This window comes from Cydia splendana, chromosome Z, assembly GCF_910591565.1.
Source record: "Cydia splendana chromosome Z, ilCydSple1.2, whole genome shotgun sequence".
Taxonomy (NCBI): Eukaryota; Metazoa; Arthropoda; class Insecta; order Lepidoptera; family Tortricidae; genus Cydia; species Cydia splendana.
Genome location: NC_085987.1, coordinates 47,217,667 through 47,242,179, shown reverse-complemented (window position 1 = coordinate 47,242,179; position 24,513 = coordinate 47,217,667). Strand labels below are relative to the sequence as shown.

The 24,513-nt window shown below is 38.0% G+C and overlaps 1 protein-coding gene across 5 annotated transcripts in view; it reads right to left on the bottom strand.

Annotated features, from left to right (window-relative positions):
• Nucleotides 1-2,895: 2,895 nt before the first annotated feature.
• LOC134804092 (longitudinals lacking protein, isoforms H/M/V-like) overlaps nucleotides 2,896-24,513 on the bottom strand; it is a 44,255-nt gene continuing 22,637 nt past the window's right edge. For 3 of the 5 annotated variants that reach the window (XM_063777014.1, XM_063777015.1, XM_063777017.1), the window contains exon 8: nucleotides 18,929-20,397. In XM_063777014.1, the coding sequence (XP_063633084.1) occupies nucleotides 19,799-20,397 (599 nt within the window). In that variant the 3' untranslated portion in view covers nucleotides 18,929-19,798. Of the gene's footprint in view, nucleotides 3,347-4,064; nucleotides 4,211-4,662; nucleotides 4,833-18,928; nucleotides 20,398-24,513 lie in introns of those variants that run through there. The other 2 variants (XM_063777018.1, XM_063777016.1) reach the window with 2 other exon arrangements.

The window sequence follows — 24,513 nt, the reverse complement described above, 5'->3', positions numbered from 1 at the left end:
GGTATCAATCGATCAGGTTTGTTTTTAGGATCGAATGTCTATATGGGACTCATTGCATTAAAGCAATACAAAAGTCAGAAATGGTACTCAAAGGCGGACAGTCGTACTTCACTCGCGAAACGCTCCTAACAAAACGATAATTGAACGTGACGTCAACGTCACTGAGAGTCCATCTTGAAGTATGGACAAATTGGACAAAACAAGAAAATTGCGTTTTTGTCGGTGAATATTGCGTTTATGTATAAAGTTCCTATACAATCTTTTTTTGGATAAAATGTAAGGAATCGAATGGTATCCTTACTTATTTCCTGTTTGGAAGTTAAAAATAAACTTAAATTTTGAAACTTTCAGGTCCTGTATTTTTGTATTATTTCCATATATTCTTTTAATATCCACATTATTGTGATAAATTGCCCATTTGTTATCTATTTACTAGATTTCGTTATAAAATTCAACATATGTGTCGTCATCCCTAATCCGCCACTGGTCCGAAGAGTGTAGATTGGGCAGTTAAGTATTACGAAAACATATCTTCCGGCTTGCCTTACTCCAAAACTCTAGCACGCCACTGCGATACCGTAAACTCAGGTAACTATAGACCTAATATAACTATGGCCCAGTTTTTAACGTTGAATATTAACGAGTCTTTTTGATTTGTGTTTGTTACATTTATTTTGTTGCTTAGATATACCAAGGAGAATAGAGTCTATAGAGACGGATCGTCAAAGTAAATTATGTAGCCACTGTAAATTTACTGCCATATTTAGACAGAACATAAAACTGTTGGAACGCCATTTGACTTTGATCCTTATTCTTTCACTGATATGTGTTAAAAACTTATTAAATATTAATATTAACGCAATCTACGAGTACTCGACTATAGGCCAAAGGTATGGTGCAATGTTTTCGAGCGATGGCGCCATAACCTTCAGCCTATGCTCGAGTAGATGGCGTTAATATTAATATTTAACAAGTTAACACATATCAGTGAAACAATAAGTAATTTGCCATGACAGTAACTCTCTACTTCAAATTCTATTTGGATATCTATATTGGGTACTCATCATAAATTGAAAAATATTTATACATACGAGTATTTTACTGGAATTTGAATTTGGACATTTTGGACCATAGTTGTAAGTTGTGGACTAAAGTTATAGTAATTTTTTTTTGAACTGAGTTTGTTCACTTATCTGTACTAACAATGGCATTGTTTTATTACAATCCTATTATATGATTTTGTTCTCGTAGACGCCAACCAGTTTACTTACAAAATAAGTTAGAAGTACATTGCATGTATATTGAATTTTTAACCTTATTCCTTGTTGAATGGGGTTAAAATGGTCTAAAAAGATAATATCATATTCAATCTTTTGTAAAGTCATGTCCACCTTAGCCACGACAGGGAAGTAGTCTGATGAAAATGCAAAAAAAGTTATGTTAGCCATTATTTAGTTAGTGTATTTTGTAGTCTATTGTTTAAAGCAGCGGCCGGCAACAAGCGGCCCGCCGGCCGCATGCGGCCCGCGAACCTCTCACTTGCGGCCCGCGAGCCTCCCTGGCTATTTTGTATGTAATATTGACAAACGACAATGTCTGATAAAGTCATAAATATTAACAAAATGCGACACGCGTCAACTATTTGGCCCTTGGCTGCTAAAAGGTTGCTGACCGCTGGTTTAAAGAAATAGAGTCGTGAATCTATACTAACATTTCAAGGCGGTTATAATCTGCTTTTACTACGACGTAGTTATCCTAATTTGTGGTTTACCACTCAATGGTATTGTATTCTTGAGACTCTTTGAGTAAACTAGCTCAGTTCAAAAGATTTACACTATACCTGAATTTACGTTATTTGAGTTAATCGATATAGGAACTCCCTATATATAACCTGTCGTTTAATTCTGCCCCCTAAAAGTCGACGTCTGATCAGTCTAAGGACTTCCACCAGTGTCGCTTACCTAACTACACATAAGCCACACTTCTGAAATGCTCCCAAAACATTTACAGAATTAGTGCATAATTCTTTTCCATCATATTTTCACGGAAACGTACGTGTCTTGCTATTTCAGTCAGTCTCGGTACAAAAAGTACTGACGTTGACTGAAGAAGCATGACAAATTCCAACGTTCCGAGAAAATACGATGGCATACAATTATGCACTAGGTCTGTAACTGCGTTTGAATCGCCGCGCCGACATTTTCTGTACGGATAGATGTATATTGATATAAATAAATATAAACAGGTGATATAGATTGGCCTCTTAAACGTTATTCTCGATATCTATAAATTACTTTGTAACTTTAAATACTATCTTAAAAATGTTAACCTTATATAGGCAGGTATATGATTGATTAATATATTTCAAAATAGGTTGTTTCTTTTGAACATGTATTTGTCATAAAACCTGTATATACGTTCTATTTAGATAATGCACATTGATTTTACTCGGTTTTAAGGCGAAGTATTGCTGTTGTCGGTAATTAATTACCTGAGGAAGCTGGATGTCGTTATGCTACATTATTTACATTAACCACCGCGATAAATATAATTTTACTTTTTACAAATGCGCTGACATACAAAATACTTAGTCGACGAGACTGTAATAGGGGTTGAGCTTGTTCCGAAAAATTACGAAATTACGAAATCGCCCAATTTATTGGTAAAAAAACTAATTTCCAACATTTTCTGTTGCTCAAGTTGTGCTTTACTTCATTCGTATTAACGTATTTTCTCTTAATGTGGGCAACTTAGGATATTTTAATAGGTACTATAGTTGCACATTCAGCGCATACACAAGTGAGATTTAAGGCACGCCATATATTAATTTCCGAATAATAAGCAATGGTAAAAACAAAAGTAAACAAATTTTGTCCCAACGGCCATATAACATTCAATTTTATTTACTACTAATTTTTTAAACGGTATTGCTCTTTGAAAGCTCTTCCCGCTATAACAATACACACTCACGAGTTAAACAGGTGTTAATGCTTACAAGGGGCATCGCCCCTCAGGTACCATTTACTAGCAAAAGGAGGGCATCGCCCCCTAATAGCTCATTTCTGCCACATTACCACGTTTTGGGGCTTCGCCCACCGGTAGCTCGTGTGACTAGCGTAGCTAAGATCAGTCCTAATGGTACCTAATAACACTTCACCTGGCGCTTGCGGCCGCGCTCGCACCGGCGTCAGCCGCGTCGGGCCCCTCGTGGTACTCGTGGAAGCAGGGTACGATGCACAGGTTGGTCTGGCACTCGGGGCAGTGGTACTGCGTCTTTCGTCGGAGGATGCGGCCGCACTCGTCTACTGTGTTCCAGCAGAAGTTGCAGCTTAGAGGGGGTCCATTCCTGTGAGTGAGTGAAAGTTTAAGCTTTACCGCTCAGGTCCTACGGATAGTTCATACTGTCTTTATTGCGATATTTTGGCCTTGAATAAAAGTTTCAAGAATAATATATACTTTATTCATGTAGGCCTAGCAACAATCATTTTATGTTGACGCTGGCACGGTCAAGCATAAAAGGCTGCAACTTAGTTTTCGTTATACAATTTTAATTTTTCCGATCTACACCCCGACCGTCAAATTCAAGCAAACTTTTCCTCGAACAGTTTTTTCATTGCTTTCGATTTAGGGACAATAATCTACGCACTATTTATTTTATGATTAGAAAATCATCTTCGAGAACGTCAAGTTTTTCTAATTTCTTTACTCTAATCAAAACCTCGATAAGTCACTGACCTAAAAGCTGGTGAATAGCTGGCTTGCGTAGCGCCTCTAGCGCCTCCTCGAAGGAAGTGGACGCCGAGGGCTGGTTGGTCTGCTGGGCGATGTACGTCACCAGGCGTATCAGCAGCAAACCTATTTCGTGGCCTAGTGATTCTGTAAGATCACTCACCTAACAGCTGGTTTATGGCTTTTTTTATTTACCAACTCTTGCCGCTCTAACAATAACGCACTCACAAGTTAAAAAGGTATTAATGCTAACAAGGGGCAACGCCTCTCATGTACCATTTCTTACTAGCAAAAGAGGGCATCGCCCCCTAATAGCTAATTGATAATTCACTCACCTGACGGCGGGTGTGTGGCTGGCTCGCGTGGCTGGCGCCTCCTCGAAAGAAGTGGAGGCCGAGGGGGGGTTGGTCTGCCGGTCGATGTAGGTCACCGCGCGGATCAGCAGCGAGCCTATCTCGTGGTCAAGAGTCCGCGTGCGGTTCTGTGAGATAAGAGGCTATTATATTTATACATGGAAAAGCTCTTCAGGTACCATTTCTCACGCATGTCAACAGCAAAAAGCAGCTTCTAGAGTTTATTTCAAGTAAGTAGGACCAGTTAAAGTAAGGCTTCAAGACAGGTATTTATGTATATCTTACTTCGTGTATGAAGACGCACAGACAAAAATACCTAAAGACGTAGATTTGAGGAATTATTTAATTAAACCGATGATGTCAAAACTATAGAAGTGCGGGAGAGGCGGCAAGCGATTACCGTCCCATCTGACGCCCGCGAGTCTGTTCAAGGACACGTCAGACAAAAATGTCTGCCGGCCGCTAGTGATGTGACGCGTTGAATAAGTATCGATGATGGTAAGTATAGATAGACTGAGGAATTGTGAGCGACGCTCGCAGTATTACAATAGAGCATAATAGGTGCTGTACTGTACGGTACCTGTGCGCCATATTGCGGGTAGGACTCATGTTTCCTGAGAGCGGGGGTGGACGCGGGGCCGGGCGCAGGGGGCGCGGGCTCGGACGCCTGTTTCCTCACTTCTCTCTCTTCGGGCTGCACGCGCGATTGACGCTTGAACAACTTTGAGCGCCGCTGGCGGCTCGCGGTATCTGGAAACAACGGACACAGATTATTTATTACACGCTTTTATTCAACTTGCAATGTACCTATGTAAGTATGTATGTACCTACTTATGTATCTATGTTTGTACGGGATCTTGCAAGTTAGATTTGACCCACTTCTCAAATTGGAATGAAGATGAAAATTTGCACACATATGTAAGTCGGGTGACAAATGACAATGCAATATTATGGTATAGTATCGAGCTGATCTGATTATGGAGACAGGAGATGGCCATAGGAACTCTGTGATAAAATAAATATAGTGTTTGGGGTTCTTAGAATAGTAAAATTTATTAGGTCATTACATTCGTTTACATGTCAAAGTTAAAATTTGAAATGTCAATAAGTAAGCATAGGTACACGGTGTAAGTAGGGTTTGCACGACGGATCCGAAATGTATGGGAAGATCCGCGGATCCGGATCCAGATCCGGATAATTTCATACATTTCGGATCCGGATTGCAAACCCTAGGTGTAAGTAATTGCATTTATTTATTGCCATGCATGTCATATAGGTATACATGTTAATTTTGTATAGGTGGTTTTTTATTTAGTTACATATTTATTAGTGTCCGACCGAAGGTTCGGTTTCGGTTTCGGCCAGTTTCGGCCAAAAAATCATGTTTCGGCTGTAGTTTCGGTTTCGGCCAAAAATCGGCCGAACCTTTCGGCCGGGCCGAAACTTAAGAAATGGTACTTCGTACTATGAAACTAAACTATGTGACAAAGACCAAAAGTTGGGGAATAAGTAGGATAACAATATTTATTAATATGTACCCACATATACTGATTCATGTATAGGTACAGAAATTAATTGGTTTATTATAAAACACAATTCCACTAATGAGGGCGCCACTAGACGGTTGACGCAGTCTTAAGAGGTTGTTAATACCTATAACGCGCACACTGTCTAATTGTATCGGAGTAAATGAGATTAGCATTGTCGCATGTTACTGGGCCTGGGCAAAGGAATAATAAGAAAACTCATCATCTTCCTCGCGTAATCCCGGAATTTTTGCCACGGCTCATGGGAGCCTGGGGTCCAATTGACAACTAATCCCAAGAATTGTCGTAGGCACTAGTTTTTACGAAAGCGACTGCCATCAGACTGACCTTCGAACCCAGAGAGTAAACTAGGCCTTATCGGGACTAGTCTGGCTTCCTCACGATGTTTTTCCTTCACCGAAATGCAAATAGTAGGTAAATATCAAAATGATATTTCGTATATAAGTTCCGAAAAACTCATTGGTACGAGTACGTCAAGAGTACGTGGCCGGGGTTTGTACCTTGCGACCTTCGGATTGAAAGTGCGCTCAAGGAAATATCTCGCTTTTTAATACAATGGACATTGCTTGGAGTCTGTGCTACTACAACTACTTATCCTGAAGCCTGAAGCACGGCGTTGACTTCGCATGAAAGGTCGCCTCACTGGGGCACTTCGGACGTTTAGGCCCAGGTGAAGATCGGTACCCGGACTTGCGATATTGTTAACAAAAAATTCGCGCTCGCTGCGCTCGCGCTTTTGTTTCACCCTGTATCTACAATCATGTTGGTTTGACTGGTGAATGAATAGAGTTAGACCAAGAAAATTCTGCAATTATTTTGATAGCATACGCAGTGCAACTAGTGCAAATGTTATTTATACGTCATAATTCCATAGAAATTTGACGTTTAAAATAACACTTGCACTGCGTGTGTTATCAAAATCGTTGCAGAATTATCTTGGTCTAACTCTAGTAATTTTCTTAAAAAACTGCTTAAGTAACATCAATTTCAAGGGCATTGGGTGTTGACAGCCCCATAATATGTGTGTAAAAGCGGTTTTATGAAATTTTTTCAACGATTTTAACAAGTCTACAAAAGGTTCGGTTTCGGTTTCGGTTTCGGCCGAAACTAGAGCCAAAGCCGAACATTCGGTTTCGGTTTCGGTTTCGGCAAAAAAACATGTTTCGGTCGGACACTAATATTTATCTGGAAAAATATTCATCTAAGAATCTAAGTCATCATAAAACGGTGATTTTAGTAGGTACCTCGTTTATCTAATTCAGCCGCCTTATGCAAGTAAGGTTGCCAGGAAACCACTACGTTTTGAATAATATTAGTCTTATACTTTTAAACGAGTAGTTTTTGTATGTATATATATCTTCAGGTGACAACGAAAACTCACTAATTACCACCACAAAAATTCAGAGCCATAGTCCATACCATATTAGTACTAAAATAAGGTTAATTTTTAGTAATTAGTGAGTCTTGGTTGTCACCTGACGAGATATATATAGTATTTATTTCGGGGATCTCGGAAACGGCTCTAACGATTTCGATGAATGGTATGGGGGTATTCGGGGGCGAATAATCGACCTAGCTAGGTCGGTTAGTTCCCGATTTGCCGGGAAATTTACTTTAGTACGTCACAATCCGACAATCCGGCGAATCGGGAGCTAACCGCTGGCGGAGACCTAGCTCTTACGAGTATCTCTGGGAAAACGAGCATTTTTGAATCTTTATATGTTTTCCGAGCAAAGCTCGAACTCTCAGATATTATTAAACAGATGATTCAAGTCAATTTGAGATGTATTTAGCAAATATATATTATATTAAACCGTTCTTGTGGAATTAAACAATTACATCTATAGGTACAAGAGAGGTACTTTTCTGGGTTTGTAGTCGCCTGGGTTGGTCGTCGCGTGTACGGCTCTAAAATGAGAATAAGGTCGTGTATATATATTATTGATAGTTGGCTTGTAAACATGTTTGTGAACTCGAGCGTACAGTTGCTGTCAAATATATCGGAGCGGCCACGGTATACACAAAACAAAGCAGGCGGCTTAGCACGGTCGCGTTTTTATCCCTTGTCACCATGCCTGTCACGTTCTAACAAGTATGTAAGTGCGACAGGGACGCGCATAGTGATAGTCGATAAAAATGGAACCGTGCTGAGCCCGCTGAACTGTATCTTTTATTAAGACATTATAGGAGCATTTCACGGGCTGTCCCGTACAGACGCATTTTATTTCCTGTGTTGCGACTTTTTTTCGGCATTTAAAGCAGGCGATTATTTTTCTGTGCATATTTTTGACCATTTGTCATAGAAAAGGAAACTCTTATACCTGCAAATCTTCATAAAATTCGCGTTCGTATGGGACAACGGTAAACAATTTCATGGAATGCTCCTAAAGTGCATATTTTTGTGCACCTATATTTGATGGCGACTGGACGGTCGCGCTCACAAACATCTTTACAAGCCCACGTTCCAAAAATATATATACACGTACTTGTTCTCAGCATCTTAGATGGTGTAAACATATTTTTGGAACGTAGGCTTGTAAAGAAGTTTGTGGAAATTGATAAAAGATTCACGTTTTCCGTGCACACCACTCGACCATGTATTTAAATTTTGATTGCAACCACACCGCAGTTAAATTTAGTGGAGCAACACTGAACTCGACAGTACTTAGGATAGTGATGGGGAGGGAATTAAAACTTCGATAATTACAAAATAACCAAAGAATTTATTATCTATTTTGGTATAGAACATTATTATGTAGTGCTACGCACGTTATTCATTTTCCTCGTGATATCTGATTATTTAAGCTATTATAAATTCAACGTCGCTAACCTCTGCCGTCAACTAATAGCACTCGAAGGACTGAATGACTGGGGTATTAGTCCAATCAAGGCTTGCGTGGCTAGAATAAGCGACACCGTGATACGGTTTCCTAAATACAATACTGTGTTCATAGTTTGAAAATAGATGGGTAGTTTTGTGTCGCGTTGTCACTTATGCTAGTTTTTGTATCTCTTAAACCGGCAATTCAGTCCAACGAGCATCTTATGTGGTAACATTTTGTGAAATAATATGATTGTTATTTTAATAAGAAAATTTGAACCGGCTACATAGACCACAATCATGGGCGCATTTTTATCACTTGTCATGTCATGCGTCACTTTCGCACTTGCATACTTGTCAGAACGTGACAGGCATGATGACAGATGTTAAAAGACCGACCATCTTAGTCCTACAGGTCATCATACATAGGCACCCTTTTATTAATATAATACACTGTACCTACCTATACATCCTACACTGTTTTATATTATATGCAACGTCGAGTACATATGTAGTGCACGGAAACGTACGAACGTTTCTTGCTATTTCAGTCAGTCTAGGTACAAAAAGTACTGAGGTTGACTGAAGTAGCATGACAAATACGAACGTTTCCGAGAAAGTACGATGGAAAACAATTATGCACTACATCTGTATGACTTTTACAAAAGTATGAATGTGGCTTGTATTAATGTTAAATTCGACTCCATCTGACTGTGCTATGAAAACTCCGGGGCCTCAGGTTCTATCGAGAAAAACAATAATCGAAACTTCCTTATCCGCCCATCTATCGCTCGACTATGCAAGATAGAGAGGCAGATAAAGAAAATTTGATTTTTGTTTTTCGCGGTAGAACCTTTGTTTACAACCTTAATATTAGACGTGTGATGTTATTAACTTTTTACAAATGCCGGCTCAGATTTTTTTAAATTAAAATACAATATTGTGTAACTCGCATGAAACTAGCGTACCTAGACGCAGTTTCATGGAATCACACGATAATTATGCATCTCATATTTTACATTAAGTATATTGTGTACGCGTCGAAAACATAAATGCATTAGTGGCCATTGACAAAAAAACACATAATATTTATGTTTGTCGCCCGGGTCACTATAAAAACACATAAGTAATATTGATGTTTGTCGCCCGGGTCACTATAAAAAATAATAATTATATTATGTGGTAAACACTAACCGAAAGTTTAATTGTTTTAGTTCGTTTTTTTAGCATTAGAAAAAAGGTAAACAATATTGATGTCTTTTAATTGAAAAACACGTTTTAAAAATAAGTCACGGCAAATATTTAATAATTATGAATCTAATACGATAATTTATATTCTTCTGCTTCATAAGTATAATAGTTACTGATTTTTAAAAAGCGTTTTCCAATAGGGAATATTAGGTAAAGCTCTGCGTAGGTGGCACCTTTGTGGCACATACAGTAAACAAACCACATTGACACATCACACGTCACGTCAATCACATGGCCTACTGCGAAACAAGAAAATCGAAATGTCGTTATCTAATCTCTCTATCACTCTTGCATATTCGAGCGATAAAGAGGCAGATAACTAAATCTCGATTTTCGCGTTTACCGGTAGGTCCAAAGAGAATATAACCACTACGTGGTAGGCCCTTGTTAACAAACCGCCTTGATGCATCAATGTCATATTTTATTGTCTGTGAAAACTTGTCAAAAAACAGTTTAAGGCACAGTATGTATAAGTTAGTATATGAATTTACTGAGTCGGTAGTGCTGCACTCTGGCGGCAGAACATTGCAGTAATATCCCCTATTAAAAGTCGTGTCAATCTCAATATCTTCTTTCTAATGCTAAAAAAACGAACTATAATAATAAGTGAATTAAGCAAATAGTCATTCCTTAAAAATCACATAAAACAAAAATCAATGCACCACAAAAATTTTAAATACGTTTTTATCAAATGTTACTTATATATTATATATGTTGTAGCACTATTTTCGAGTTCTTTAGAGAAAATATGTCTGCATTTATTTTTCACCGCGTACGTACTGGCACAGAAAAATCCAGTTCTAAAATCACTAAGTTCATATCACTTAAAACATGGCTTGATACATAATCATATCAACATACTTTCCAATATCGTGTTTGTACATACATTTCAATGTAGACATTCCAGTAACTATGTTAGGTCATTTTTAGAGCTGGATTTTTAGACATAATGTGCAACACTGCCTAATATGTTTGACCCATTGTAATAAAATTTCAACCCATATCTATATATTTTATTGAGACATATAGGTTCCTTGTTAGTCTTATTACAGTTATTTCACAGATTACTGAAGTAATAAACGTACGAAGTAAACAAGATTTCGCCCTGTTAATAGTTTATTCACCATTTCACTACACTGTGGAAATCCAATACGATCGAGTATTAAACGCATTGTATCTGATGGGTAAGTAAAAGCAATAAGTAGTCGCAATGCTGTGTTTTACAAAACAGTTTATTTGGCAGAAGTTATTACTTAAAGTTAGACCATGAAAAGTCTGCAGTGATTTTGATAGCCCACGCAGTGCAAGTTTTATTTATACGTCATAATTTCATAGAAGATTGACGGTTAAAAATAACACTTGCACTGCGTGGGCTATCAAAATCCCTGCAGACTTTTCTTGGTCTAACTCTAGGTATTTGGGTTAAATCTTTAATAATACAATTTTTAAAATATATTTGGGGTGCAACGTATACATACGTAATAATTGATAAAAGACTCACGTTTTACGTTCACACCACTCGACCATACATTGTATTTAAATTTCGATCAAATTGGATATTTAAGGTGCATCCACACCGCAGTTAAATTTAGTAGAGCAACACTGTGCATAAGGTAACTTATATTTGCAAAACACACAAAAGTTAACTATGGTGTGGATGCACCTTTACAATGTATGGCAATGTTTTAACATGGAGGACACTAAGGTTCTAACGTCACGACTCCTCGTTTAATTTTGGACGTCTATTATTACAATTATCCATGTATTTAGCTATTCAGGGGTCTAAGAACAGGACAGTTTACATAATAATTGTTCACTCTAGCAGTCTTTCCTCGCGACTCAACTTGATAATACGTGATATTTGCTCCTTAATACAATATTTACATTTATATACAGTGTAAAGGGTTAGGCCGGGAGTGGCCCGGTTTTTTAGTTTTTTGTCGGATTTTCGTCAGATTTTGATAAAGATTGGTGGATAGATAGTTCCCTATTTTATACAAAATAAGCGGAATATCACCGTATGTCCCAAAAACTTCCTCTGAGTCACGCAATTACCATAGTCATAAGCTTTCGTTGAAAAAATTACATGCAATCTTTATTGGGATTGAGATTTCGTAATTATTCCGGCCAGAATCAGGAGCCTCTTCAAACGTACCAAATTTTATTCAAATCTATCGAAAACAAATCGACGATAAATAGAAAATCGGCCCATTTATCACCGCATGTTACATATATGAGACAGACATATCTGGTAGAACGGGATAGTTATAAATCTCTCGTTCTGACAAATGTCTGCGATCCTCTCGACTGGCCTTATAATAGAGCTTACATTTACTATACGTACAGATATATCTCACATGTTCGCTCATACCTATATATATTGGCGAAATTTTAAAGTAATCGTACATATTAAACCTAATAAAAAGTAAAAAAATCAGTCATAAACAAAGAGATCGCGATACAACACAGCGACGTTATTATAGAGGCAATTCCCATTAGAAAAATATAATATACACTTTCGTACAATCAAAACCAGTCACTGCAGAGAAATTCTATGCAAAATTACCGGTTTTGACTGTTTTTGAGTGCAGAGGTGAAATGCAGAGTAATCCTTTGTTTAACTGATAAATATCTCAGTTTCGTAGCGAAACAATTTACATTCTGCGTTTCACCTTAAGAGCAATGAAAACATAGTAGATGTTTATAAATGTACCCGTTTTCATTCGCGTTTAGTGTATCTTAGTGATGATTGTGGCCGCTTGCGATGTCAATAGAAATTCGCTCTTTTTCTGACGCCAAGAGAGCGAGAAAGACGGATGTATTAAGTACTTCAAGTTTTTGGTGGTTAACGTTTCCAAAGGACGATATATGTATATAAATTATAAAGGCCGCGGAGTCCTAACTTAAATTACAGTCCCATAGTTGGACTTCAGGAAGCTTGTTAAGGAATAACATAGCGCTCCGTGTTCAAAAACTTGAAGAAAAGTCCACAAAATAATAAATAACCTGTTTATTATATTGTTTTAATATTAATCTCAGTGCATATCAACCGCACTCCGATCTGTGGTGGACGGAAGGAGATTATTATCAAATATATATTATATGTACATACAGGTTTGGTTGTTCGGCAATTTTACAATGAGAATAGTTTACAAAGCGACGCGCAAAGAGAATCGCAAGCGGCAAGATAATACTTAATAACAGTAAATGCATACAAGGAATTCAAAGTAACTAGACACATTAAATGCTCAACATTCGACTTGGGATATTTGACATTTCGCAGCCCCAATATTACAGGGTTCTATAGATGGTCAAGCAACTCTTGTCAGTAGAAAAAGGCGCGAAATTCAAATTTTCTATGAGACGATATCCCTTCGCGCCTACATTTTTCAAATTTGCCGCCTTTTTCTACTGACAAGATCTGCTTGACCAATTATATGTTACATTTTCAAGATAGTTGAAATTCGACTTAATGTCACTACGACAATGTTCAAATTTCAGTTCGATAAAAGTGAAACATAGAACCCTGTAATATTGGGGCAGCGATTTGTACGGACAGTTTGCTTTAGTCGGACCAAGCTAACTCTGCACTGACTTTAGACGTGTGGAAGTGACTTAATAAATTTTCGCAGGAATATGAGAATTATTCTGACACTTTTGTCTTTATGGATTATAAAATAAATGCATTTAAAAAGAATAATGCATAATACACTTTTGGTTATCATATTACTGCGATTTGTAATGGTGATACAATTTTGTAATAAAATATAAAAAGACTTGTAAAATAGATCGTAAAAAACTGTTTTTTTTTTAAATATATAAAATACCCCTGAAGTCTAAAGGCACCGACACTGGTACTTTAGACACTTAATAAAATCTAACACTAAAAATTCAAGATACTACAGCTCAAACTATCCAAAAAGTCGAAATCATTTCTCTGTCAGTCCACTTTCAGTTCCTTTTCGTCGTGAATGTCTCGTGGGTCACTCACTTCTGAATAGTATCATTTTTGATACAACCTAACAAAATGCTTTGGACTTCTTGGCACCTTATGCTCCATAAGCTTTGAATAACACCTAGAAACTATAGCAGTGGTGTCTCCTGGGTCACAGGACGAAAAAGCAATAAAAAGTCGATCGTAATTTTTTTCCAGTGTGAGTTAAAATTCCGAATCAGCGACTTGTCAAAGAATTTGAGCGATAGCAACGTTTGGTTCTAAAACTTAAAGTATACAAAAATTATATACAAAATCGAGATCTCTCATTGTGATATAAAGGTGCAGCTTCAACAAGTATTTCCATACGCACGAATGCTTAGATAAATACTTTATATGGCTTAATTATTTTTAAAGGAATGGTTTTCAAACTTTTAAATATCTTTATAACATACTGTGCTGCTGCACAGCATACTTTAAAAGGATGGTTATACTAAAAATCGCAATTGCGTGCTATAAAACTTCGCATAAAATATAAATATCTAATGAATAAAATCACTGTAGGCCTAATTCTCATGAAAGCTCGCGCTGATTTCATGAAAACTTTGGACAGTACAGTACAAATTATGCTTCCATTGTATGGCGACGGCTAGGCTCTTATGAACCTACGCATTAGATAACACTATTGAGTAACGATAAAAGAGTGTGGAAATAAGTCATTCGTGAGTATGGAAATCATTGCCAGAGTGTAGTAAATGCTTATTATGCTTGCTGCCAAAGTGTATACAATAAAATAATAATAGTATTGGCACAAAAATTGTGATGATCCGTTCACTTTGTCCAAAGTATCCTGATATAGTTGAACTTGCGCATGCCAGTTTCAAAGTGACATCACGATTATACCCTTTCATTAGTAATATCATTTGTAATTTTAATGGGTTTTACGGTTTTAAAGTAAAAATTAGAAGACCAAAAGGTGAAACGCTAACTTTTGACAGCCACAGTAAACGCTTGTACGGGGCCGTACAGCTACACCTACTTCAGAGTCACAAGCACCTAGTCACTCCCATACAAAGATACTAGAACAAGTATAAGTTTTACATACAACTTTTTTATTTGTATTACAATTTATTATCAACAAAAACTTATTAGTACCAGTACCAGTAGCGGATATTTGGTGACGGGTTCGTGTGACTGTTAAGCTGTCTCTCTGAGTATAAGTAACTTAGGTACATATTCATTAAACTGATATACCGTGGAGTTTAAATGTTCAGTCACTTTCAAAGAAACACGTGTCATTCGCCGACATGCGCAAGGATTCATTAATTTAAAATATATAAAAAAAGATTTAAAATTCATGACAATATAATTGTAGATACGACATCAACATCATGTAAAACTGGGTACATACAAGTACACAACTGTTTATATAATACTGCATCATTTTGGTGTAAAAAAAGGAGTATAAAAATGTAAAAAAAATTACTTCGAATACTTGGGGGAGGTAGTTAAAAATCAATAAGCTGCCTTCCTCAATCATAAATGCGTGGATGCGAGAGATGTGTAATATATTAATAACATTGAATAAAACATATTTCTAAATTATATTACCGGCATTTAAAATATATTGTGAAGGCGCTAAGTCTCCTTGGTCACTTTACGGAAATGGGATTTACGCGTTCGTTTTTAATATACAACCCCATTTTATTGGCTCTAAAATTACTTTAATATGTTTATAAGTAATTTTCTAACTTTAACACCGGTGTCTCCTGGCTAACGGGACTAAACAGAATATAAAATATTATTGCTTCTTTAAATTATTGATTATAAAACTGTTTTGCTTTAATCGAGATTAAACTCTGTAATTAGAATATATATTATACTTTCGTGTGCATGCCCTAAATTACGGCTCTCATGATTTTGATAAGCTGCTCAATCAGCATGTTTAGAACAATATCTACGGTATCCTATAGCAACTTCAAAAACTGTTTGTTGGTTGTTACATTTGCCAAAATTTTATATTTTAACGTTTTTTTATCAAAAATGGTTTCTTAGGGCCACCCCACATCTGGCATCTTTCGGGCGTCGGCGTCGGTCAGCGCTATGGAAAATGACGTCGCTGCGCAGTTGCGTCGACGTTGCGTCGACGTTGCGTCGAGCAGGGCCATAGAGTTGTAGACGACGACGAGACGCCAACGCTCGAAAGACGCTAGATGTGGGGTGGCCCTTATTCTAACTTTTTAAAAAGAAATACTGCAAAAAACCACTAGGTTAGGTTAGATTTGTGACCCTTTTGAAAATGGTATTTGAAAATAACGCGTTAATTCAAATAAAAACCAGCCAAATGCCCAAATCAATTATCGGTAAAAATGTTGCCATAGGTAATGTATCCATATGAAGGCCTAGTTGAATTTCTCAAAGGGTGCCAATAAAATGAAGTAAGCTCTAAGTTTTTAAGTCTAATAAAGCACACATCTCTCGCATTAGCTAACTGCTTAAGTACATCTTACATCGAGATATCTATCACAATTCATTCCCTTATTCTAAACCTAGATATTGTGCAAGGATTATTATTAAAAAAAAACATGCAAAACGCATAGCTATTATACAACTTATCATTATTGAGATCTACTTAAGACATTATGGCAAACTGAGTTAAGGATTGCGATGTGCCTGTACTCAGAGATATTCAAACGGTTTTTACTTCAAAATAAGTAGTAGGAAGGCCTTTGCCCAGCAGTGGGACACTGTATAATAAAATAATAAGTATAAGTAGTAATGTCAATACGGGTATGTATGGCATATGGGTCATCAATCATCATCATCTACTCCAAGCCGTTTTCGGCCACGGCGACTGCGTTCTACCGCTCAGAGCGTCGCTGGTGCGCTAAGTGGTTATTAAACACTAATCAATGTGTAAATAGGACCCGATGTGAAGGCCAGCCACGCTTACTCGTATTGTTCTTACTACTTTATAACACTTTTTATCAACGACTTCTAGCTTAAATCGTCAGTTGACAAAAAAATGTCATCTACTTTTCTTCGACGATTTTTTATTTCATTAAGAGCCCATCAACGTGCTCACTAGCGCCACTACTAAATAATTGGAATTATTTAAATTTAACGATAGATAATTAAAAAAAGGGGGCCGCTATGTACTGTATTTTGTGTTTAAGTACCTTTTGAATACATCAAACTAGTTTTTATGTTGCTGGATTCGTCGATCTATGAACTCAAACCAAAAACGGCCATTTTAACCTTGGACGCATAGATTGTCGAAACCAGCAACGTAAAAACTATTATAATGTATTCAAAAGGTACTTCAATACAAAATACAGTACTTAGCGGCCCCCTTTTTTAAATATCTATTGTTAAATTTAAATAATCACAATTATTTACCAGTGGCGCTAGTGTGCACGTTGATGGGCTCTTAAAACGTTTCCTTCCAAACCATTGAACTATCTGTGTACAGACTGCCAGTTTCTGTTTAACATTCAAATATAAATTAAAAAAAAATACGTTCGAATTGATAACCTCCTTGTTTTAAAGTTGGCTAAAAATGTAGAGGCATTTCACAGTAAACAATCGCTTAGCGTTTGATCATATTAAAGCTAACATCAATACAGATATGTATATTATTGCTTTATATTTTTAGTTCCATAGGACCAAATATATATTACGCCACTTTGAAACAAAGATTCGTTTATTTTACTAGAGTCCATCTAAGCTAACTTTGCACTGGCTTGGACAGGACAAAGTGGGGGAGTGTCATTATTAACGTCATATTTTCATAGAAATTTGACGTTAATGATGACATTGCCACACATCATTGCAAATGGCATGCAGAGTTATCTTGGCCCGACTCTAAATGTCTAAAGTCTAAGACAAATTGATACTTGGAATTTGACAGCTAATGAAGATGGCGCTGCACAGCTCCGTATAGGTATTATGCGGTTACTCTGGTTGTCAAAAGTTAATATTTGACAATTCAGTCACCACAAAACCTATGGCGCAGTGTACCGCCACCTAGAGTGGCTGTCAAAATCGGGGCCCTCTTTTTTCTTAGGCTCTAAACTTTTTCTACAATCTTAAGAGTCTTAAGATTTACGCATATTTATCCGCTTCCATACAATCGAAGTGCCACTCTCATTTTAAAACATCATGCCTAAATTACATGAAACTTGGCATGAACTACTGAACACATGTCTGTCATGTCTGTCTGTTTCAGTAGTACCTAGTGGGTATATGTATGTACCTTGTATGTTCGTGTCAAATTTCATATTATTTCAGAATGCCGTTATAAAATGGAAGCGGATCTTCGACTTCGCTGCAACTATCATCTGCAAAGATGCTGTGGCCAATGATGGATCCTCGACTGCATGGCCGCCACTATGTCCATCTGACTCTAAACTCTTTACTTTAACCATGTTAAACAATAAAAATATCCATACCTTTGTATGTTCAATGAAAATTCGCAAATGCATTATTTGTTGAAACCACCATAACTAAAAAAATATTTAACGATCAGAACACTGGTAATACATCGCAATCCTTTGAGCAACGCTTCGATAGAGCCGTGTTAGCGCTTTAGCAGAGATAGTTAAATAATAAAGACAGACATTCAAACGAGCTGCGTTATCGTCGTGATAGATGGCGTCACTTGACCTCCTTTAGCGTACTTTGACCTTGCTTTCTTAAGAGGAGGTGGCGTTGTACATTATATATCGTTTCATTCACGAAGACGCGTGCTTTGGCTCGTATTGTCATGTTATGAAAGGTTAGATTTGAGAAATCTGCACGTCATCGTGAATGACACGATCTATATTATAAGGGTTTAGCAACTGCTGAAGAATATATGGAGGTGAATCAACTATTTCTTGTTGTTATTCTCTCCCGTCAGCCAGGCGACAATAGTGGCAGTCTATTTAGGAGAACTATTTTACCACGTTATATTATCGTGCTTGGTAAATGGCCCATAGTGGAAAGAGCTTCTAGCCACCACATAAATGCATGTTTGGTTATTTTAAATGCCATAAAACTGGGGTTTAAAAAGTGACCCAGGCGACCGTAACCGTTGCAAGAAGTGAAACGAAATAGTTGATTCACCCATGGTTAGTGCGCCTTGACTGTAGAGGTGATACATCGACTGCCGAAGGTCAAAGCACAATAGAAAATACATGGTACAAACAGCAACACACTGAACGGCGGTGGGTACTTATTACAAATGGCAAAAGGTCCACCGATGAATAGTTAACAGTGTGGGCAACGATACTGAGACTTTGGTGACTAAAGACGCATTTTTTATTTTCTGATAGCTGTCTTTACTATTTACTTGTCATTGCCATGCCATGTTTTAAGACAAAATATAAAAGAAAATTACTTTACCAAGCAACTTTTAAAATTTAAAACACTGGGTATAAATGCTTGGGTGTAATTTTCCCGCACTCAGATGATATCAAAACTGGTCATACAGTGACCCGTTTCCATTGTCCTCTAGTGTAGTACAGCTCGATCTTCGCGTTTACTGACCGCGCCACCCAATAACTATGACGTCATCAACCTGAGTAGAAAAGGCATTGTGGCGTCCCACCAGTTATTGCTATATAGAGGTATGACGTCATAGGTGGGGTTCTTTAATACTGGACCTACTTTAATACCTGGGTACCTACTGACTGTAGAAAAATACCTTTTGGCGTAGAAAAACTGGTGGTCAAAAACTAGTTTAGTCATTAGTGTCAATAAATTTCTAAATACCAGTTATTGAACGCTAAAAACTAATTACGGTCACCCAATAGCAGTTATCAGGGACGAAAAACCAGTTGTTGCCCAATAAGAACCAGTTATTGTGACCAAAACCTAGTTACAGACCGCTAATAAACAGTTTTTGTCACCTAAAATCAGATCGTGTTCAGCGCGTGATCGTGAACCTTGTAGTGCACGTCATTGGCTGTAGACTTGCGTGTTTTGCGGTCGAAGGCTCGACATGAGTGTGTGAAGGTTTAACTACAGCCAGACACCCCCAGGCCGGCTGACCGGTAACTATTTACATCAGCATGTGCGTATAAATATCGTAGCGCGGGACTCTCGGCGGGGTGGCCGGCGGCTCGCCCGCCCACTCTTGTCACAAGTGGTACTCTTCAACGGGAGCCCCGCACGCGGTATTCTATTGCATGTTATTGAAGTTCACCCCTAAAATGTTGAGGGGGGAGTTGTGCGGGACGCCTTGTAGGTTGAAGTCTAAGGGTCGGGAGTCGATGAAGCCGACCGGGACTGGGTGTGGGGGGCAGAGGACCATCTGCTGTTCCTGTAGTGGGGGGTCCTCTTTGTGTTCTGGCGGGGGGGTGGTGTGTTCCCTTTTGATGCGGGATTTGATGCTGGGTCGGTTGTTGGGGTAGCCTTTCTTCTTGTATTCGAGCCACAGTGTTCTGTTGTTGACTCCGAACATTCGAGCGGCTTTGCAGAAGCCAATGCCGCCGAAGCGCACTGCTTCCAATGCCCTTTGGAAGTTCTCTTCTGACTGTGGGTTGGTGGCTCTGCGCCTCTTGGGTTGTTGGGGGGTTTGTTCTTGAGTGACTTGTGCTTCGGGGACGCAGCTCGGTCCGGGGCTGGGTCCCGTCACTCCGACTGCTTGGGCGTACTCGTTGATGTCGTTCTCCATGTGCTGGTTGATGACGTTGCCCATATACATGGCCGGGTCGTGTTGGAGGCCGAGACACGCGTTGGAGTATCGGGGGTACGTGTCCATCATACTCCACTGGGCCCCTGGGAAGAGAGATAAACGGTTTAGATGGTTATCAACGTCAGAGTGCAGTTATAGAGTCGGATTAAGCTAACTCTGCACGGACTTGGGGCAATATCTGAGCGTTTTTGGCCCCTAATTTATTTGGACTTTATAACGAAGTGTTTCGACATATTGGTGATATTTTTGGTTGTCTGACTACTAATAAGCCACCAGAAATATCATTGAAATGTAGAAGCATTTCGACAAAAATGTGTCCAAAGAAATTAGGCGGTTGAAACGCCTCTGATATTGACCCACTTTGCAGTAACAGAGTTGAAATGTCTCCATGAAAATACGTTTATAGTGGCATTCTCACACTGTCACTGCGAAGTCGGTGCATAATCAGCTTAGACGGACTCTTACGTGCGATTTACATCAAACGGGAACCGGAGCGCGTTTTATTAGTCAAAGGAAATTGAACTTTTCAACTTTAGTATCGAAGATTCAAATTCCTTTGACTAGTAAGACGCTCTCCGACATCAAAAGTTCGACATGAATCGTACAAGAGTGCTAAGTCAAAGGAAAGTGTCAAAATGCAGTATCACTTAACGTTCTCACACACATACATAATATGAGCTTTGGTTTAAAATTGTACCCCTGATATGACAATTATGTTATTATTTCATACATTAGACAAAATCTCGACATTTAAGGGAAAACTATCCAAATATGGAGGTACAGATTTCATAAAAAAGACGTATGAGAACGTCTTATGGTGAAACTTCAATTTTGACCACACAAAACTTTCCTTTGACATTAGCAGTCTGTTATAACTGTTGGTCTCTGTAAATATTGGCTTACTACTGTGATACACATTGATCTCCCTTCCCTGAAAAGACGTGTCCGGATACAGGTGTCGCATCGCAAGGTAAGGAGAGGCCACGCACACAACAATAATGATATGAAAGTATCAGGCTGCGTTTCAGCCAGAAATGTTTTTGACGACCGGTCCGGCCTAGTGGGTAATGACCCTGCCTATGAAGCCGATGGTCCTGGGTTCGAGTAGTGAGGGCATTTACGTGTGTGATGAGCACAGATAATTGTTCCTGAGTCATGGGTGTTCTATGTATTAAAGTATTATATATTTAGTTACCTATATACCTGTTTTTTTACCTGTTGATATATTTCCATTAGTCTCATTCGCCTCTTCTTAAAATGCGAAACCTATAATACTATACTATTGCTTGAATGTTTTGAACCACACAAAAAGTACAGATGTAGTTATTTTCCGTCGTATTTTCACGGAAACGCACGAACAAGTCTTGATATTTCAGTCAGTCACGGTACAAAAAGTACTGAGGATGACTGAAGTAGCATGACAAATACGAACGTTTCCGAGATGTATTTTCTATTCTATGGAAAACAATTATGCACTACATCTGTAAAAGATGGTTTCTGTAAAAAATGTTCAATAGGCCCTACGCGCAAGAAAATAAAGATCGATTTTTAAGCGCGCGTTTGTTTTATGAGATAAACTCGGTGTTAAGCGCAATGCATTTGCCGCACCCCCATTTTACATAATTTTATCCAATGACACTATATTGTTTTAAACGCAGCGGTAAGCGCATTGTCATTATTCCTACATTCCGTTGAAGCATGCGTTAAACGCTGCGCTTATCGCATAAAACAACTGCGCGCTACAACGCGCAGTGCGCCTGCCCTAACAAGACAGACTGAACTAGTATAAAATAAAACTATTGAAACGGATTATATCGCGTATATTGAATTCATACTACATCCCGAAGTTTCGAGCCCTTTACAGCAATAGTTCAATAGTTTTATTTCATGAGTAAACTGTCCTATCGCGGTAACCGAAGACAATATGTGACGTCCCACGGGTAAAGGTACCTTATGGCGGTTATTAACGCCACTCCAATATTATTGCGGCGCTATGCGACGTAAGCGCCAGCCGCCATAAGGTACCTTTTGTCGTAGAACGTCGCATATCATGAACTAGTATAGTGGCTCGTGTATTTGCTTATAGCGTTGCAACGTAAAACGTAGAATGACACACGCCTCATACAAGTCATACATCTTACATTCAAAATGTAATACGGTAAGAATTGAGAGAAACATGAATATACAAATTCCAGAAATGAGACAACATAGCGACAGTACAAGAATGCCACTTTCTCGAATATTCGTTTCCGTGCTGTAAATCCCTATAGATAAATTGTTACACGTTTCATAATGGAATCTTACGAAGATAAATTACAAGAACAAGTACTGACATGTTTGCGCCGCCGTTCCGCCAGACTGTACTACATAGCACTAGTAGGTACAAACCGTTATCTTATATTATATACTGCATAAGCCTTAAACAGTTTCCCGACTTAAAATTGATGCTAATTGTGCAAATGGCGCCCCTGTTACTGTTATTCCCTGTTACTAAAACCAAAGACATATGTAACTTCGTATAAGACGAATAAAGTCTAAGGAAAAAACGTGCCTCGGAATTCAAGTCAAAGTCATTCTCGAATAGATGGCGCACACACCTTTAGCCTATCCTCGGCTAGATGGCGTGACGACACCGTTTCATATTTAACAATTTTTACACATATATATCAGTGAATGAACATGGATCAAAATGATATAAAAATAATAAAATCATTTATCCATATATATACATTTTTCGATAACTTTATACGTTTTCATTTTGAGTTTTAGTCGTGTGTCGATAGATGGCAGTAAATTTACTGTGACTACAAAATTTACAATGACAGGACCCCTCTATACTATCTATTCTTTTTGCTAAAACTCATATACCTAATGGATTATTTACATCTCTAATTAATTATCTAACATTTCATTCATTCGATATTTTTTAATCGTATTTTATAATTTTTGGTTATTTTTCTTGTTTGTGAAACAATAAGGTCAATAAGACATTGTAAAAGTGCCCCTGTGGCCTATTTGCTGAGTAAATATTTGAGTTTGAGTATTGGTTACATATTATGACGTCACTGTATACGACTCCATTAATCGTGTGACGTTGCAAAGAGTGGCCCAATTGGCTAATTGTGGCTTTCCATCACAGAAGGGTCCTTATGCGTCAATTGCAATAAGGTAATTTCCATCTGATATTTCAACAGAAATACTGATAAAATGTTTCTTATTGCACATGAAGCATAAGAACCCTTCTCTGGTGGAAAGACATATGTAACTTCGTATAAGATGAATAATGTCTAAGGAAAAAACGTGCCTCGGAAATCAAGAAAAAGTCATTCTCGGATAGATGGCGCACTCACCTTTAGCCTATGGTCGGCTAGATGGCGTGACCGTGACGACACCGTTTCATATTTAATAATTTTAACACATAGATATCGGTTAGTGATCGAAAAGACTCGAGCCTTTGGAGCTCTTTTTTTAGGGCCCGCCTCATCTCTTGACGCCTAAAAGGCTAAAAGCCTATTTAGCTCTTTAGCCCCCGAGCCTAGTTCTATTTAAGAGCCTAGAATCTTGGGGCTAATAACCTTATTAAGCCCCTAAAAAAGCCTATTTAGCTCTTTAGCCCCCGACCGGCTGGCCGGGCTTAATAAGGTTATTAGCCCTAAGAGTCTAGGATCTTAAATAGAACTAGGCTCGGGGGCTAAAGAGCTAAATAGGCTTTTAGCCTTTTAGGCGTCAAGAAATGAGGCGAGCCCTAAAAACAGAGCTAAAAGGCTCGAGTCCTTTGGATCACTAATATCAGTGAATGAACTTGGGTCAAAATGATATAAAAATAATAAAATCATTTATCCATATATATAATTGTTTGTGATAATTTTATACGTTTTCATTTTCAGTTTTAGTCGTGTGTCGATAGATGGCAGTAAATTTACTGCGACTACAAAACTACTATGACAGGACCCCTCTATACTATCTATTATCTTTGCTTAAATTAAAATCGCTATAACATGAGGAATATGTGATACCACAATAGTTGTCAATTCTATAATTCGTTTTCATGATAACGTAAAATAAACAATGACGGAGCAAAATCACTTTACACCAATAGCCTTGAAAAAATCGATTAGGCTAAAGAAACTTGTGAAAATGTTGATATATCCAGTATCAATTAGTTTAGTGTTTTTTGAAATGTTGCGGATACGTTAATG